This window comes from Callorhinus ursinus, unplaced genomic scaffold (assembly GCF_003265705.2).
Source record: "Callorhinus ursinus isolate GAN/ISIS: 27379988/994484 unplaced genomic scaffold, GSC_fseal_2.0 scaffold15, whole genome shotgun sequence".
NCBI classification, from domain to species: Eukaryota; Metazoa; Chordata; class Mammalia; order Carnivora; family Otariidae; genus Callorhinus; species Callorhinus ursinus.
Window position 1 is genome coordinate 17,752,461 of NW_027397077.1, and position 19,088 is coordinate 17,771,548.

Sequence of the window (19,088 nt, forward strand, 5' to 3'; positions counted from 1 at the left end):
CAATGCCCATCACCTTTATCTGTTAGGCCTTAGATCTGCCCCCCAATATATAACAGTACATCCAATAAAATCTGGATATTTATATGACTTCTGAGCAGTTTCATACATATTTCTTCATCTTGTCGGAGTAACCACCGGAAAATGACCCCATAGACAAAGAACAACCAGGAAATAAACATGGGTGTATTACTATTAACTGACTCAACTTCATTCAGAGCTCATGAGTTTTCCCACTCATTTCCATGTTTGGTTCTGCTACTTAATCTAGAATACCACCATGCAGTTTTGTTTTGTTTTGTTTGTTTGTTTTTGACCACTCCTTAGTCTTCTTTGTTCTGTGACAAATTTTCAGTCTTTCCTGGTTGTTCATGACCTTGACATTTTTGAGGATTATCAGCCAAGTGTTTCATAGAATGTTCTTCAGTTTGGGTTTGTTTGATGTTTTCCTCATGATTAGACAGAGGCTATGGATTTTTAGAAAGAACCCCACAGAGGTGATGCACCCTTTTTACCACATCTATTAAGATGTGCATGATGGTCTCTGGCATCACAGGTGATGGTAACCTTCACCACCTGGTTAAGGTGGGATTACCAGGCTTCTCCACTGGGACACTGCTCTTTTTCCCTTGGCCTTTTCTGTTCTTTGAAAGCTATTGGAACTAAGTCCAGCTGGTGCTGGGATTACGCTCCTCTTCCCGGAGGATCAACCGTACTTTTGACTCTCGTCCTCCAAAATGGGAAGCACCAGAGCCCCATACACCTCTTAGCATTTCAAGGAGTGACTCCCCTGAAATGTCACCTTCAAAGTCCCGCCCCTGGGGAGGTGAGGGCCCCCCCCTTTGTGTATCACAAAATACTTGCATCCACCTGCCTTAGTCCTTAGCCCCTGATTGGACTGCATATTGGTTTCCTCCATTAGATAGTCAAGTTCTTGAGGGCCTATGACCTGTTTTTATGACACAATAGCAGTGGCAGTAGGAGCACCCACCATTTACCAAGTTTTCGTTGTTGGGCCCTTCTTTTTTCAAGATTTTATTTATTTATTTATTTATTTGAGAGAGAGAGAACAAAGGGAGAGGGAGCAGACTCCCTGCTGAGCAGAGAACCTGACATCGGGCTCCATCCCAGGACCCCAAGATCATGACCTGAGCTGAAGGCAGATGCTTAACCAACTGAACCACCCAGGGGCCCCATTGTTGGGCACTTTTTAAAGTACTTTCCATTGCTTATCTCATGTAATCCTCAAAACTACCCTTTGATGTGACACCACTAATTTTTCCCATTGTACAGATGAGCAGACTGAGGCTCCAGCAGCTTCAGTTGTCCAGGGAACCCCAGGGGAACTGTGGCAGCTCCACCTGCTGGCACCCATTTCATAGCCCGGTGCCTGGTACTGAGCAGGTGTCAATTCCATATTTAAATGTCTACAGTGATAAACGGATTAACAAGACTGTTTTTGCTCTTTAACTGACCTTCTTTCAATAGAGAACTCTGTTAAAGCATCGAAAAAATAAGAGAGCCTTAAAAATAATCATGCTTCACTAGAGGCGTTAAAAGCGAAGTTCTGTCACATTCCTTTCTTTAAAAAACTGTAATTGGTGGGCTTGTTAAATTTGCACACAGATTCCTTCATGCACATCATACACCTGGAGCTATTTTACCTTCTCCATATTCAGACTAATTTAACGTATTAGTGATGAAAGGAAGGAGGTTGACATCCTGACTCTTGAGACCAAGGGAGTCAGGAAGACTAGTAAGAAGTCAGCAGATAAAAGTATAAAATTAAATCCAAAATAGCACTGTAGTGTCATTAGAAGACACAACTATGCAACTCTTTAATCTCGTCTTGTAATTCATGTATTTGTGCCTAAAAATATGTACTAGCAGCGCCCTGTAGGTAGGGCCCTGCTCTAGGTATAAGAATAATGCTGAACAACACAGAGAAGGAAGCTATTTTCAGAGCGTCATGAACTAATGAGGAAGACAGACATTAAATTAAGGAATAGACGCCAAATTACATTAGTGATAGGACGTCCCAAGAAACACAGGCGCCCATTGCCAGGATGGTACACGACCCTTGTGTATGCCTCATGGAAACCCTCCATGACAAGGGTGTGTTTACGATGACATCAAACCTTTAGCCAAGAATTTTAAATGCATTCGTGGAATTCATTAAAAAGAAAGTATTGTTTCATCACAGGTTGAGTGAGATTCCACTGCCACTGTTAGATTCTCTTGCAGCAAATATGTTGGCAGTGTGTCTCCATTAAGATCTCGTTGCCACAAGACTCTCAACAGGTGAATGGCAGATTACTTTGGGCAGCCCAACTGCCCTGTGGTTTCTGCCCTCCCGCTCCGCCCTGCCCTCTTTGAGAAGGTAGCCTTGTATAGTAGGTCGCCATGTCAGAGTTGGGGAGCTGTTGAAAATGGGTCCGGCTGCCAACTGCACATATCCTGCTCGTTCTAAGAAAGAGTCAGTAAGGGGAAACTGAAGTGCGAATGACTTTTCCTTCTTATTTTAGATGGGTTATGTCATACCTGAGGGTAGAAGGCTTCTTGCTGATTGGTTTTCTTCCCAAAACTAGGTTTAAGTTAACCATGGCCTTTATTTAGTGTCATGTTTTTTACTTAAAAGCGTTTATTCAAACTTCTGAAAAACAAAGCATTCAATACTGTGAGATTGTACAGCTGCAAATGATTAATGATATAATTCTCAGTGCTTTATAAAGTGTCTTAACACTGAAGAGATTTATACCGTGTGGAATGGCGATGGTGCTTCGATGTGAGAATAGGTAATCAATACCTCGAAGCTTGGAAAAGTGTTCCATTTCCTCCACTAATGACATAGGGGTTTTTGCAAGGCAAGGGTGTTTGGAGCATGAAGCACTCCAAAGAAAAATTAATTTAAAATCTGAAGTGGAAGATCAGTTTCAATTAAAATTGCACTTGAATGTACATTGGGTAGAACTGTGAAAGCAAGCATGTAGTCGGCTTAAATCTTCAGATTGTTACCAGTGAATAAATTAATCCCACTGGTATGAACCCTGGTTATCTTTTTATAGAGTGCTAAATTGTATTTCACCCATATCTAGAGGGTTTTGAGAAATAATATGAATGGAAAGTACTTTTCAGAGGTTGTAGAGTACTTTTCTTTATTAGTAGGATAATTATAAGGAGTCTGTGTTTTTACAAATGACAGCTTGTATTCTTATTTCTTTGGAGTCATACATATTTGGATTTATTTTACTGTGCATTTTTTTTCCCATCGAGTATAATTTTATCGTACTAGGGACTTTCTAAAAGTCATTACACACACACACACGCACACACACACACACACGCACGCACGCACGATATTAAAACACTAGTTACCAGGGGCGCCTTGGTGGCTCAGTTGGTTAAGCATCTGCCTTCAGCTCAGGGCATGATCCCAGGGTCCTGGGATCGAGCCCAGCCCTGGGGCTCTCTACTCAACAGGGAGCCTATGTCTCCCTTTCCCTTTGCCTGTGGCTCCCCCTGCTTGTGTGCTCTCTCTCTCTCTGTGTCAAATGAATAAATAAAATATTGGGATTCCTGGGTGGCTCAGTCGGTTAATCATCTGCCTTCAGGTCAAATCATAATCCCGGGGTCCTGGGATCAAGTCCTGCATTGGGCTTCTAGCTCAGCGGGGAGCCTGCTTCTCCCTCTGCTTCTGCCACTCCCCCAGTTCATGCACTCATTCTCTCTCTCTCTGACAAATAAATAAATAAATCTTTAAAAATAAATAATAAATAAATAAATCTTTTAAAAAATAAGGTAAAACATTAGTTTCCATAATTTGAACATAGAAGCTCATGGGATACATCAACAATCACTTTATTTATCTGGAAGAAAATTTAAAAAATGGACAGGAAAATTGGAGCCGTTCCTTATGTCCCCTTTCGCCTCCTTTTTTCCTTCAAATGTAATGATGCAAGATGAAAATAAAGTTTGGCTAGAGTATATGCAAATGCACACTCTGTTCCTTTATGACTCATCAGAGTCTTAGGGAATTTGACCAAGAGGTGAAGAAACATGAGTGAAAAGCCCTTGATGTTTCTTCTTTTAGCAAGAAGTCTTAAATGGTGATGTTAACTTTTTCTAGAAAGCCTTATGACACTTGTAAATGATTTTGAAAAGTGCCCTGAGGTTGCTAAACCTTTGCCAAGTGGTGAGCATGTTCTTTCTGATAGTCTCTTTTATCCTACTGTTTGGGATGAGAATTAGGGAAGATGACCCAGGCCAAGTTATTTGCCAGATAGCAAGAATATGCACCATTTTCAGGGGGTCGCATTAATTGCTCTTGTAGCCTTGAAGCTTCCGTTATTGAGACTGAAAAGATGTTCTGTGATTGTCTCTTTTTTCATGGGACCATTGTTTACACCACCTGTGAACTGTAGAGGCTTAGGGGGTTGGGGACATTCATGGCCTGTGTGAACATGGCAGTGGGTTGGGCACAGGTGTGTGGGCTTTTATTCAGCAGTAGGGAGACTCTGTGTCTCTGCTCCTCCATCACACAAGGCTAGGTATAGAGTGAGGTACGAAAATACTGATTGTTGGTGGTTTGGTCTCTTCCGATCACTTTGGCCATTCATCCTCTTCTGTCTGATATGTGAAGAAGTTTAAAGCTATAAATCTTAGGAATCCATGTATATGTACGTATACATATGTATACACATTACTGATTGGGAAACCTAAAAATTGTAACGTTTAGACTTATTTCATACCTAATTCTTAGAAAGAGATTTATGTTAATCTTTCTGGCGAAGGATGTTTCCTTTCAATGGGTCCTTCTGCTTTTTGTCATGTCAAGAAGGTTCAAGGCTGGGTGCAGAAAAATCTCAGAGCTTGTTATCAACTTAATAGACGTCCCCCCAGATTATTTCATTTCCAAGTAGTGCAGACAGGCGGTGCAGTATGTTCTCTCTGCCTGTGCCTGCTTGGTACCCAGGAGGATTCTGCACTGTTGCATTCTCTCTTAATCTTGCAGCATATATGCCCCCAAAGCCTGTATTTATATGAGAGCTGCGTTCAATCTGCAGTTACCTTTATACCTCCATCTCCTTTGCCTGGGAGGGATTGAGAAGGAGAGGTGAGTGCCTGAACACGCAAATTTACAAATTCTGGCCCAACTGAAAAATATTCCACGATTAACCAAAGGAAAACCCTGCGTCATTGACCCATTATTTGTAATGACTCTCATCCTGTATTATGGTGCCTTTAATTTTTTTCTTTTTCCAGTTCACAGACTCCTGGGAGCTAATAAGAAAGTTAGGTTTGGGGCACCCAGGTAGCTCAGTTGGTTAAGCAACTGCCTTCAGCTCAGGTCATGATCCTGGAGTCCTGGGATCGAGTCCCACATCGGGCTCCCTGCTCAGCAGGGAGTCTGCTTCTCCCTCTGACCCTCTTCCCTCTCGTGCTCTCTCTCAAATAAATAAATAAAATCTTTAAAAAAAAAAAAAAAGAAAGTTAGGTTTGGTACACCATTGGTAATAGCAAAACATGCCGAACAGAGGAAGGTGTTTTCTTGTGAATAAATGCTTTGCTTATTTTGGAAGACTTACTTAGGATTTTTTTTTAATGTTTTATTTATTTATTCATGAGAGTCAGAGAGAGAGAGAGAGAGAGAGAGAGGCAGAGGCAGAGGGAGAAGCAGGCTCCCCACTGAGCAGGGAGCCCGATGCGGGACTCAATCCCAGGACCCTGGGATCATGACCTGAGCCGAAGGCAGACGCTTAACCATCTGAGCCACTCAGGCGCCCATTACTTAGGATTTTTTAAAAATAAGAACAACTCTGACAGCCCTTCTGCTCAGCTTCCTTAATCTGATTACAGATAAAGTAGCAAATGTTTGATTACAAATCAAGAAGCAAAACTATCTTAAGGAACATGTCTTTTCTCCAGTCTTATTACCCTATCAAGCAAATGGTTTGGATTCATAGTTTTCAACGGACTGACATCTTTGGAGTCGAACGTGGGGGGAAATGTACCTTTAGAGATACAGCGGTTGGCTTCCTACGCCCTGTTCATTCCATCACCAACCCTTGGGGCATGAAGATTGAAGTATTGTTTTCTTTTAACAGGTGCCTATGGTCCTGAGCACTGGGTCACGTCTAGTGTCAGCTGCAGGGGCCGTCACCAGTCTCCCATAGACATTTTAGACCAGCATGCACAGGTCGGCGAAGAGTACCAGGAGCTGCAGCTGGATGGCTTCGACAGTGAGTCTTCTAACAAAACCTGGATGAAAAACACAGGGAAAACAGGTAGACTGTGATTTTTTTACTAGTCAACAAATAATCAATGTGGAATATTTTTGCCTGTCTCTAGTATTTGCCTTACCCATGATTTGTCCCTTAAGTAGTGCATGTTGTTCTGATGAACATACAGCTGAGTGAGAACTTTGGAATCAGCTAAATTGCTTCAAGAACCAGCCACTTGCTCTCCTAGCTGTGTGATTTGGGGCAAATTACTTAACCACTCTGTGCCTCAGGTTTTAGAAATACAATAAAGATGCATATAAACTAATATCAGCCTCCATAGGGTTGTAAGGATTTAGTGAATCCATATATGTAAAATGTATATAGAATGGACTTTCAGAAATCTGCCCTACCCATTATGGTGGCCACTAGCCCCATGGCTATTTAAATTTAACTATTAAGTCAGTAAGTAAGTAAGATTAAAGTTCACTCCCTCAGTTGTAATAGCCACATATCTTTTTTTGCTTTCCCCCCCGACTTTGTTAGGTTGTCTACGTGCAGTGTTTGAAAGCAGAGGATACACATTCAGATCTTTGTGGAGTTTTTTGGGGGGGAAGTTCACTTGACTTTTATTTAACATTAAATAAGTTTAATATATACAATGTGATGATTTCATATATGTTTATATTGCCAAGTGGTTATCATAATTAGGTTAGTTAACACTCCCATCACTTCACATCCTCAGTTCCCTCCCTCCCTCCCTCCCTCCCCTCCTTCCTTCCTTTGTTTCTTTTGATGAGAATATTTAAGACATACTTCCTTAGCAGTTTTGAAGAATAAGGGATTGTTGACTATAGTCCCCATGATCTACATCCCCAGAACTTACTTCTCTTAAAATGGCCCTTTATATCCTTTGATCACATCTTCCCATTTACTGCATCTTCAGCCCCTGGCAACCACCATTCTACTCTTTGTTTCTGTAATTCCAGCTTTTTTAGATCCCATATATGAGAACATAGAGTGTTTGTCTTTGTCTGACTTACTTGAGTATAATGCCCTTTAGGTCCACCCATGTTGGCACAAATGGCACAGGATGTCTTTCTTTTTTATGGCTGAATAATATTCCAATATATATTTTCTTTGTCTGGTTATCAGTTGATGGGCACTCAGGTTGTTTCTGTGTCTCAGCTATTATGAATAATGCTACAGTGAACATGGGGGTGCAGATATCTCTTCAAGGTAGTAATTTCATTTCCTTTGCATACATACCCAGAAGTAGAATTGTGGGATCATATGGTAGTTGTATTTTTGCTATTTTGAGGAGCTGCCGTACTCTTTCCTATAGGAGCTGTACCAATTTCCTTTCCCAGCAACAGTGTACAAGGGTACCCTTTTCTCCAGATCCTCACCAATACTTTTTATTTCTTGTCTTCTTGATAATAGCCATCCTCACAGGTGTGAGGTGGTATCTCATTGTGGTTTTGATTTGCATTTCCCTGATGCTTAGTGACGTTGAGCACTTTCCATGTACCTATTGGCCATTTGTGTGTCTTTGGAAAAATGCCTGTGGTCTTTTGCCAACTTCTAAGCAGGGTTATTTAGGGTTTTTTTCTTGTTGTTGTTGTTGTTTGGGGGTTTTTTTTGGATTTTCTAGTGGGTTTTTGTTGTTTTATGCTACTACGTTACATGAGTTCTTTACATATTTTGGTTATTAAAATCTTTATCACATGTATAGTTTGCAATTTTTTTTTCCTATTCAGTAGATTGCTTTTTCATTTTTTAAATTGTTTCTTTTGCTGTGGGGAAAGAAGCTTTTTAGTTCAATGTGGTCTCACTTGTTTGATTTTGCTTGTGTTGCTTGTGCTTTTGGTGTTCTGTCCAAAAAATCATCGCTAAGACCCTTGTCTAGGAGATTTTACCCCATGTTTTCTTCTAGGAGTTTTGTGGTTTCAGGTCATACATTTAAGTCTTTAATTCATTTCAAATTAATTTTTGTGAGTGATGTAAGGTAGGAATCCAACTTCGTTCCTTTGCACATGAATATTTAATTTTCCCAGCACCATTTATTGAAGAGACAGACGATTCTTTCCCATTGAGTGTTCTTGGCTCTCATGTCAAATATTAGTTGATTGTATATTGTATATGTGTGGGTTTATTTCTGGGCTCTAGATTCTGTTCATTGGTCTGTGTCTGTTGTTATGCCGGTATTACACTGTTTTGGTTACTATAGCTTCGTAGCATAGTTTGAAATGCCTCCAGCTTCATTTTTCTTTCTCAGGATTCTTTTGGCTATTCAGGGTCTTTTGTGGTTCTATAGGAATTTTAGGATTGTTTTTACTGTTTCTGTGAAAAACGCCATTAGAATTTTGATAGGGATTACATTAAATTTGTAGATCATGGGTAGTGTTGTACTAGCCGCATTTCAAATGCTCCGTAGCCACAAAGGGCCAGCAGTTACCATAGCGAGGTAGCCAGACAGAGTACGTTCTATCATTGCAAAAGTTCTGTTGGACAGTTCTGCGCCAAATGCATGAGTGGAAGTAAAATTCTTACCTCCTTGAGTTTTTTCTTTAATATTTCCTATTATATTAGGGCACAGAGGAACATGTTCTCGTCCTTTTATCTATCAGGCCAGCAACTTGAATCTCCTTCTTTTTTTTTTTTTTTTTTTTTTTTTTTTTACCCCCATCACCCTCACTTGTCTTTTGAAATTTTTTAACACAGAACATCGTATTTTCACCATGGCTAATACAAAGAGCTGCCTCCCTCTTAATCACTATTGTACAATTACCAGTTTCAGATTGTCCGTGGAATTAGAGAATGCCTTGCTGTCCTCCGCTGTCTGATCTGAAAATAAACACAGGGGTGTTGTATCTTTGCCTAGTGCTACCTGGGTTTTTATTGGTACTAAATATATTTTTCATATCTTATTTTTTAACTCTTATAACTCTAACCCATTAAAACAAGCTCACTCTCTTTCTCTCTCTCTTTTTTGAAATGATCCCTTTGTAACCAAGGATGTCACTCCAAACCACTCTTAGTAATCCCTTTCAAGAGCCTGGGCTGGCCACAGCCCCCACACTGGGCTAAAATGACTTCACTGTCAGCCCTTTGGTTTCATTCTTATTATGGGTCAACAGAGTTGCCTTTTCTTTTTCTCTTTTCTTTCTTTCTTTCTTTTTTTTTTGGTTTAAAAACTTTATTTTAGAAAGGGATAGAGAGCCCCCACAGCTCGGGGGTGTGTGTGGGGGGAGTGGCACAGAGGGAGAAGGAGACAGAAACCCAAGCACACTCCACTTTGAATGTGGAGCTGGACCTGGGGCTCGATCTCACAACCTTAAGATTAGACCTGAGCTGACACCAAGAGTCAGTGCTCAACCAGCTGTGCCACCCAGGCGCCCCAGAGTTGCCTTTTCTTTTAATCTAAGTGGCCGCATGTGCAACTTTGGGAGGATCCATTTTCTTTCTCCAAATAAGCATTTATCTGAGATTATTCATGGCTGTTGCTTTGGGTTGGTCTGGTTTCTTCATAGAATTTCTTCTCACTAAGTCAGCACCGTGATTCCTGACTCCGGGCTCTTCTCCGTAATATTCTCATAATCAGTTCTCCTTGCCTCATCACAGGCTACCCTCTCCTGTAACTTGAGTCATCCATCTGGGTAGCTGCTTAGGAAAAATGTGTGACTGGTAAGATTATCCGTACACACTTTTTCACCCCTACCTCTAGTCTCCAATGTAGATTGTACATTTATTGTTACAATTCAGAATTTCTTTACCAGTGGTCCTGCTTTATATTTCCAATGTGAGCATCCTTTGGAGAACCGTGATGGGAATATTGACTCCCCCCGACAATCTGAATGTGGTGGGCGGGAGTGTTGCCATACTGGGTGTAATCAGATCTCAGAGCTGAGTGCCACATTCCGGAAGCCTGCCAAAGGCAATTCATTGGGCTCTCTGATGCGGATTTCTGCTTGACTTGCAATGCTTGACAGCCTTCTGCAAAGATAACATGTTTCAGTGACAGCTTTCAGCTTGGTATCTCCAATGACAGGTTTTAGATGAGTGTGGGGTTCACCCAATGCAAGTTGATTCATGACTTTAGTCTTCCAGGAGCTGATTATCAATCTCTGTCACTGTGCTGACTTCCTGGAGTAATCCACAACTTGTTGCATATCTGTGAGTGTGTGTGCCTGGTTTTGGAGTACAGCCATCCAAATGTGAGCTCATCTCTCTCAGAAATTTCAGAAGAAGCACACCTTTCTGAGAAGCAAGAATAAATCCTCGTTACTTCTCAAATTGTACTTACTGTAAATTGGTGACATCACCCTAGATAGACTATATCTCAGATAATCTAAGATGATTCCCTAGGACTGTTTTCTAAAAAGTGACAACCACGTATATGCAACTTCAAACAAGGACATGGAATTGTTTTCTGTTCTCTTAAGTTTCAGTGTGTCATGGCGTAGAAACTTGGGTGCAGAAATCACCCTTTTTCTTCGTTTTCTTTGTCTTCTTTTTTTTTTTAAAATAAGCACAGACCTAGAAGCTTCTTTCATCCTGTACTTCTTAAAATGCTAAAGGAGTTCATGAATTTTCCAGTATTTTGGAGCAATGAAGATTCAGTGGCTTTGTTATTATGCATGGATCATATAAATTCAACCGAACAACAGTATACATATAGTGCAGGTGCCGTGTCTACATTAAGGGTGAGGATTGATAATATCCCCAGTGAATACTGTTGATAGGTAACTTAGAAAAACACGCATATCATCAGCCCTAACTGAAGATGAAATGGACCTATAGGACCCCAACCAGGGAAGGAAGAGACCTCAGAGTGTGAGGAGAAAGTGGCCAGCAAAGGAAAAGCACCAAGTGCTGGAAAAGTCCGAAGATTAAATCCCTTTGCTGCTACTCGTGGCATGAAAGTCTCCACAATTCGGTCCTGATCCCAGTGTAGCTGTGGGAAGACAAAGGCCTTCCTAGGTTTGGCGACCTCAAATGCTGCAGAGCCCAAGACCCACGGTAAAGGCCCAGGGAAGAAGCCGAGAATCAAAGAAGAGGAAGAGAAAGAATGAAATTCTTCATTGGGGAAAGAGGACCCATGACAGACTCCCAAATAGCAGAGGCCAAGTTTTTCGCTACTCCTAGTAAATCTGCAAGAAAAGCTCCCCACACTCCAGAAGCCTGGCCCAGAAAACCCAAAGTTCCCCAGTCGACCTAAAGTCAGAGAGTCAACCAGAAGGAAACATCCAAACTCCCTGAAGAGTTTTTAAAAAATACCCAGGTCCTGACCCCTGTTGCAGCCTTCTCCAAAAGTGAGCCCCGGACTTAAGTGCTTTTTTAAAAGCCTTGACAAGTTTTACGGGTGTATGTTTGTGGGTATGAGAACCCGTACTTTGAAGTAAATCCATTTCTTTAAAATTGTTCTTCTGTGTATTTTCTAATATAATTGGGGAAAAACACAATGCTTCTCATGGTTTTTTTATTATTAAAGTATAACATTTGCTTCTGAGTAAACTGTTGGCATTCCAGAAAAATTTTTAAAAATACAAAACACGCGTATCATTGAACTATGGTTTTGCCAGATGTTACTTTTTTGAGGAACTGGACAAAGGGGACACAGGACCATTGTATTATCTCTTACGACTGCACGTGAATCTATAACTACCAGAAAAATTAAAAGGTTAATTAAAGAAAAGCCACATAAGCCACATGGTCTTTCTTTGTTGCAGTTCTTCATTTTATATTTATCTTGGATACCTAGATGAAGAAAAAAACTTCCCTTTCCTTCTCCATTAATTTTTAAGCAACACATGGTTTTTCTCCAAAAGTCCTTTTTTGAAATTTGTTCTTCCAGAAAATAAATTCAGTAGAAAGTATTTATTTTTTGTGATGGAAATTTACAGGTCACTTATCTGTAAAATAGACTGTCTTTTGGATATTAAAATATGAATATAGAACATTAATATTTAAAGCAGCCTATTACATACAGACAGTAACTTTCCCATAAAACAGTTCTAAGTTCATATCTGTCTTAACCCCCAGAGAGTGCTATATATCCAATCCAGCATAATCAATAGAGCAAGTTAGTTGTACGTAGCCCACTTCTCGAAAGTTGTCTAAAATATCTTTATAAGACAGATAGCATCTCTCTTTTTCTTCCTGAGGAACCATAACTGTCTGCGTGCCACTTCTCATTTGATTTCATCTAAAGTTATTTCCCTTTCTTTCATTTTTGTAGAATGAAAAGATAATGCATTCATCAAGAACATTTCAAGATAATCTTGATGTTCCTAGCATTAGCTTCTAGCTAAATGATCAGAATTTAAGACTTAGACGGTGCATTTGATGTATGTTAATAAGCCCATGGGCTTCTGTGAATTTTAACTATTTGGAGGGCTTTTTGGTGTTTCACTACTTGTTCTTTCCTCCCACACCAAGGACAAATAGTAAAGGCATTTGTCATCATGCATTCATTTACTTCCATTTTCCCACTTTGTATTTTATTTGTTCACTATGTGCTTTTGTCTTTGCCTACATTCTTTTCTGTTTGTCTGCATATGCCACCATGCCTGGCATCGATGGATTCAGGAAATCGTTGTTAAATTAATAAAAGAAGATAGATTGCAATAGGCAAAGTATGGAAGCAGCCCAAGTGTCCATCCATAGATGAACAGATAAAGAAGAGGTGGTATATATATATATATATATATATATATATACACACACACACACACACACAATGGAATATTATTCAGCCATAAAAAAGAATGAAATCTTACCATTAACAACACAGGTGGAGCTAGAGAGTATAATGCTAAATAAAATAAGTCAGAGAAAGACAGATACCATATGATCTCACTCATTTTTGGAATTTAAGAAGCAAAACAAATGAACAAAGAAAGAGACAAATCAAGAAACAGACTCTTAACCTCCCGGGCTGGGCGGGGGCGTGGCGTGGAGGTGGCGAGTTAAATAGGTGATGGGGATTAAGAGCACACTTATGATGAGCAGTGAGTCATGTATAGAATTGTTCAGTCACCTGAAACTAATATAATTCTGTGTGTTAACTAGCTGGAATTAAGATAAAAACTTAAAAAATAAAATTTTTCCTATTTCAGAGGTCCAAATTCTTGGGTTCTTTCATCCTGTTATTACTCAGTCTTGCCTGAACTCTGGAATTCAAGTCAGAGCTATTTCACTGGGTCTGTCTTTAGCTAGATATACTACAAACTCTTTTTCATGTCTGCTCAGCTCCATTTCTTTTCTCTGAATCCCACAGCCCCAGCCCCTATGGTAAAACTAGTTTTGGAGGAGACGGAAGCCAGTTATGTTCCAGTTACATAACCAATGATAAGGGGAAAACCAGTGCTATTTTACGTGGGGAGACTTAAGTAAATTTTGAAGTTTGAGGGTCATTTTTGAAGGCTGTCTTTCTTTTTTAGGGCACAGGACTCTGCTAGATTGACATACGTCATATCTTGTATGATTAAAGGGTCAACTTACCCACTTTGTTCATCCTGCTCAGATTAGCAGTGAGTTAGCTGAGACCCTGGATAATCCCATGACTTGACAGCTCATCAATATCTGAGGCTGTTCCAACTTAACGTGTCCAGTCTGTCTTTAGCAGATGATGGCAGTAACCTCCCAAGTTTTGTTCCCCCAACTAGTGTTGTTTTCTTTCCGGGCCTTCTTTACTTAGTAGCCGGAATAATTTTATTTCCTAAATCTGATCATGTCTGTCTTTCTGTCTCACCCTCTTTCTTTCTTGTTCTCACTTTCAGCCATATCAAGGACTTTCCATTTCTCCTGGGGGTAAAGACACATTGATCACTGTCCCTGCCTCATTCCACAGCTTCTGTGTCACACACCCTGCTGTCTGGGCGCCAGCCACCCTGGCTTCCTCTTACTTACTCCCACTACCACAGGGCCTTTGCGTGAGCTGCTTTTTCCTGCTCCCCTCTCGTCAGCACTTCCCAAGGTTGCTCCTTTAACTCTCAGCTCATGTAATTTCATCAGTCCTTGAGGATACCCACTCCTCTTCTCCTGTCTGGGCTTGGTTTCTCACCTGTTACCACTTGTCCCACTTGCCGGGCTGTTTGTGCTGTTCAGTTGCCAGGGCCTGTCTTTCCCACCACCTGTGCCCTCCATGAAAGCTATGCCAGATTTACTAACCTTTTCTTCCCACTCATAAGTTGGTCAATATTTGAAGAAATAAATGCCAGTGTTAAGCTCATGTTTCTTGACTTCAGACCAGAACATTTCCCTTTTACCAAGGGCCCAAAGCATCCCCAAATGGACACCTATATTGTGGGTGGTCGGGGTGGGGAGTGGGGGCGGATCCCACCATTAAGATCCAATCATAGTGGTCTTTTCTCATTTTATAGTGTTAAAAATTGGTTGGGGATAGTGGAAGGAAGATAGCAAGCAGCTAGTTTCCCTCCCATCCATTTTTATTTAACTTTTGGCACCTACTGCTGTTTACTCAGATTTTGGTGTGAACATTTGCTTTAGCCCAGAATCATATAGACATGTTGAGTTTAATTTATAAACAGTGGGTGGATGTCCTGCAAACAGTGCCATGGATGCCAGGTCCTCAGTTATCCCTTCGAGCTCCAGAGAAAACTAATGTGACTCCCACCTGTCCGTTCCCCCTCTGCCTAGCCTGGGGTATTGTTATATTCTGGGGAGACTCAGATACAGGGGCTCCTCTCCCTAGGATGATAACCTTTATAAACAACACTTACACAATTATGCAGTGTCATCTTTATGCTATAATGTCATACAGCAATTACTGTTGTAAGCATTCTTCATTTGTCATTCCTGTCATCTCCTAGCAAAGCCGTGAAGCTCCTGTGGTATTATTCCAGTTGTACCGAACAGGAACTGGGGCACCAAGAAATATAATGCCTTTCCCACAACTGGAGTGTGACAGATGGTAGTAGTCAAATTCAGACTCCACTGGCTCCAGAGTCTGGCTCCAGCTCTGCACCCATGCTCTGCATTTTACTTCCTGTCTCAGGAGGGTATAGACCCTGAAGCTCCTGCCGTGGACTATGAACTCTAGGTTAAGAAACTCTGAATTTGGAGACTTAGCTCCTTCCACTCCCTTCATTGTTCTTCTGTGATTCCATCCCAGTCCACAGTAAACAGTTCAACAACCAGAGGGCCTTGTTCTAGAAAGTCCACTCCGAGGTACCTTTCCTGCTCACCCCTCCTTTCCTGTCAGTCTCCGTTTGTTAGCTCTTGCTTGCTACCTTCCTAATTGTCTCCTAATCCAGACTCAACTTACTTCTCTTCTTTTAAAATTGAAATTGAAATTCATTACTCCCAGCGTGGAGCCCAACGCAGGGCTTGAACTCACAACCCTGAGGTTAAAACCTGAGCTGAAATCAGGAGTTGGACGCTCAACTGATTGAGCCACGCAGGTGCCCCTTTATTATTATTGTAGTATTATCTACTTACTGTTTTTTCTTTCAACTGGCTCTCTTTATTTTAATTAGAGGAATTGATTATAAAGGAAAACTTTTTACCAACACCTTAATGGAAAGACCCGTGCTACTTGACATGAATAGACTAATATAAGCATGTATGTCTGTGCTCTGTGAAAATAAATCAAATTACCAAAGTTATTAAATTCAGCATAATACTCTTGGGTACAAGGGGGAAATGAATGAATATCAGGGAAGTGTGGAGAGCATGTTAGCACCAAATTGAGACTTGTTTTTCCCCTTGATGTGACCAAAGCATAGAAATAATCAAGAAGAGGAAATACCTTTTTACTCTGTGTTGTAATGAATTCAGAGCATCTACTCAGCACTTATGATCTCAAGTATTGCTGTGGTGTCTGTCCTAGGACACTTCATTTTGTGGGGAAGTCAGTATTGCTTTAAAATGGAACTTGACGGACTCCTGGTTGGCTCAGTCAGTTAGGCATCTGCCTTTAGCTCAGGTCATGATCCCAGGGTCCTGGGATGGAGCCCCAAGTCTGTCACGGTTCTTGCTCAGTGGGGAGTCTGCTTCTTCCTCTGCCCCTTCTCCAACCCCTCCCCCTCCTTGTGCTCTCTCTCTCTCATAAATAAGTAAAATCTTTAAAAAAAAAAATGCAACTCTATCTGAAAAAGGAGAGGTCTAAGGGCCTTGCCACTTAGATCCTATTAGTGCCATGTGAACAGGGGTGGAGACTGAGGCACAAAGAAGTCAGGTATCTTACCCAAGGTCATACTGCCCTGAAGTAAGCGGAACTGGATTCCAATCCAGGTCTGTCCATCTTCTGAGCTCTTGGCTCTTAATATATTCTGTGTTCTGTGGGAAGTACCTTTGTTTTGTTTTCAAACAGCTCTGTGTCATCAGTGGTCATCAGAAAATGGTTACATGATAGCTGGGAAAGTTTTCACTTCCCAATTTTGTAGGTAAACAAAAATAGAAGCCACGTTCAGAAGGGGGAATATGAACACGGAGCGTGCTGTGTGCTCTAGTGAGGAATACAGTAAAATGAAAAATGAGATTAATGTTTCAGATTGTACAGTTCCCTAATTATGCTTTTAATTATTCATATAAAACAAGTAAAATGACCCCTGACAGAGACATAAATGATTTAGGTAAAATCAAATATTTATAAGATGCTGCTGAGTCCCTGGGTATATATTGGAACAGATGCACTCAAAATGTTTTGCCTTCATCCTTTGGATGCAGAGTGTTATGTATAGAATTTATAACAGGATGAGAGTAATCAACAGTATTTAAGACACTACTGAGCTAATTCATAGGTATTTTGGCTTTAGAACTAAAGACATATGATTGGTTTAATATATTTTATCTTAGAAAATATCATACTGTGTTTTAAGGATCGCCAAATTACAACCCCTGCTTGTTTCTGCATTCTTAATGGTTGAAAAAAAAAATCGAAGCTAGATTAAGATTCCATGACACATGAAAATTATATCCATATTTTAATTTAGGTAAAGTTTTGTTGGAATGTTCATTTTCATTTTGTGTTTGGCGGCCTCAGTGCTACAGAGACTAGGTTGGGTTGTAGCAACTGGGATCCTATGGCCCACAGAGCCTTAAATAGTTACTGTCTTGCCCCTCACAGAGAACATTGCCAACCCCTGCTAAAACATGCCTAGCACACAGCAAAGATGAAACAGCGCCGTAGCATGTTTAATTGGCGCAAGAAACACTTGGCTTTGACTTCGTTTCATCTCTTAATTTGCTGTCCCACTAATTAAACATTCACTGTATTTTTTTTCAGAAATTGGAGAAAAACTGTCTTTTGAATGCAATAAAAGGGATTTATATGAGCAGGGTTCCTTTACTTGCTTTTAATGCTTCCTTTATACAGAGGAGAACTGAAACTAATTGCACTGTTTTAGAGATGGGTCATTAGCCTAGTCCCTATCTTTTATGGAGACCTAATTTTCATGCAGGATTTCTCTCTAAAGCTTGAACTGGTATCTTTAGGAAGAAGAGACAGTGATGATACAAGAGCTTTTCTGTGGTTTACACAAAGTTGACTGTTGATCACAAACCATGAAGTATATTGATTGACATCTTACCCATATTTAGCAGCCAATAAGAGTTGAACGAATGCATGAATTCACTTTAGAAAACCAACAAACAAAAAAAGGGAATGTATCACTTGTAAGATAAAATCTGTTTGTTAGGCATTTGGATACTACATTCCTTTTGGGAAGATAATTGTTATGCTAGTATAAATCCAAGTTATTTGTTCTCAATGTCTCTCTCCTGCGTTTCAGGAGGGGAATGTTTTTGAAAGTTAGGGTTTAAATTGACGAAGTTTCCCTATGTCTTGGAATTCTCAGGTGTTCTTTTGGATGGGCTAAGTAAAATTTTCCTATACATGGAATAAAACAGAGTATTAAATTAAATCTAGTTATCTGCAATTACTTGAATGACTTAATGAATAAAATTTTGCCAGCATTTTCCTGGGCACCATTTTCAAACACCATGAATGCAACCCCCACCTTGGCCGTATGCCCACTGATATTGCCTTAAAATTGGAAGAACCTGCAAATTACTTCCTGATATCTTTGCGTAAGCTTTCTAATCAAAGAAACGTGCCTCTAACATCTGGCTTATCATATGTTTTTCCCATCTCATTTCAGACCTTGAACCCTGGGGTAGCCCCAGGAGTCAGGGTTTACAAAAAGAAAAATCTCCCTCTCCAGATTGTTTTGGTCGTCGAGCAGACTTAGGAGACCCTGATTCAGAGCGTCTTACTCTGTGACTGTCTCCATTGGTTTTCTTTTTTCCTTTTTTTCCATCTGTGAAATGGATAAGAAATTCTGAGATCATTCCCTGGGAATTTTCAAGATTTAGAGTGAGCTGGAGCTTGAGAACATTCTGCAGCTAGATTGTGCTAATTTATTCAAACTAGTGTTTTTGAGTTGTTTTTTAAACAGGAACGTGAGGAAATAATTCACATCATGTAAGCCTGAACTTTATATGAAGCAACGGAGGAAGTCATTCAGTTTTCCCATGGAAAGATTCACTTTGTTCCCTTCCCTTCCATTTTATACAGTTGCCATCCTCCTAAAGGACGACTATTTTGTCAGTGGTGCCGGCCTGCCTGGCAGATTCAAAGCCGAGAAGGTGGAATTTCACTGGGGACAGAGCAATGGCTCGGCGGGCTCTGAACACAGCATCAACGGCAGGCGCTTTCCTGTGGAGGTGAGAACACATCGCGATGTCAAGTGTAGCCCTTCTTTGGGTCCTCACATTAATGAGATGCTTCCTCTTTACCCCCAGTGACTTCGCAAATCAAACTTGTACCGTCCATACCTTTGTCTCTGGAAATCCTTGATGTACAGCTTGACGGGTGTTATTTTCCTCCTCAAGCTTCTCACCTTT

General features: G+C 40.6%; 1 protein-coding gene across 3 annotated transcripts in view; it reads left to right on the forward strand.

Annotated features, from left to right (window-relative positions):
- PTPRG (protein tyrosine phosphatase receptor type G) overlaps nt 1-19,088 on the forward strand; it is a 692,071-nt gene that overhangs the window by 402,849 nt on the left and 270,134 nt on the right. For all 3 annotated transcript variants that reach the window (XM_073901477.1, XM_073901476.1, XM_025885589.2), the window contains exons 3-4: nt 6,102-6,281; nt 18,760-18,908. In XM_073901477.1, the coding sequence (XP_073757578.1) occupies nt 6,102-6,281; nt 18,760-18,908 (329 nt within the window). The remainder of the gene's footprint in view (nt 1-6,101; nt 6,282-18,759; nt 18,909-19,088) is intronic.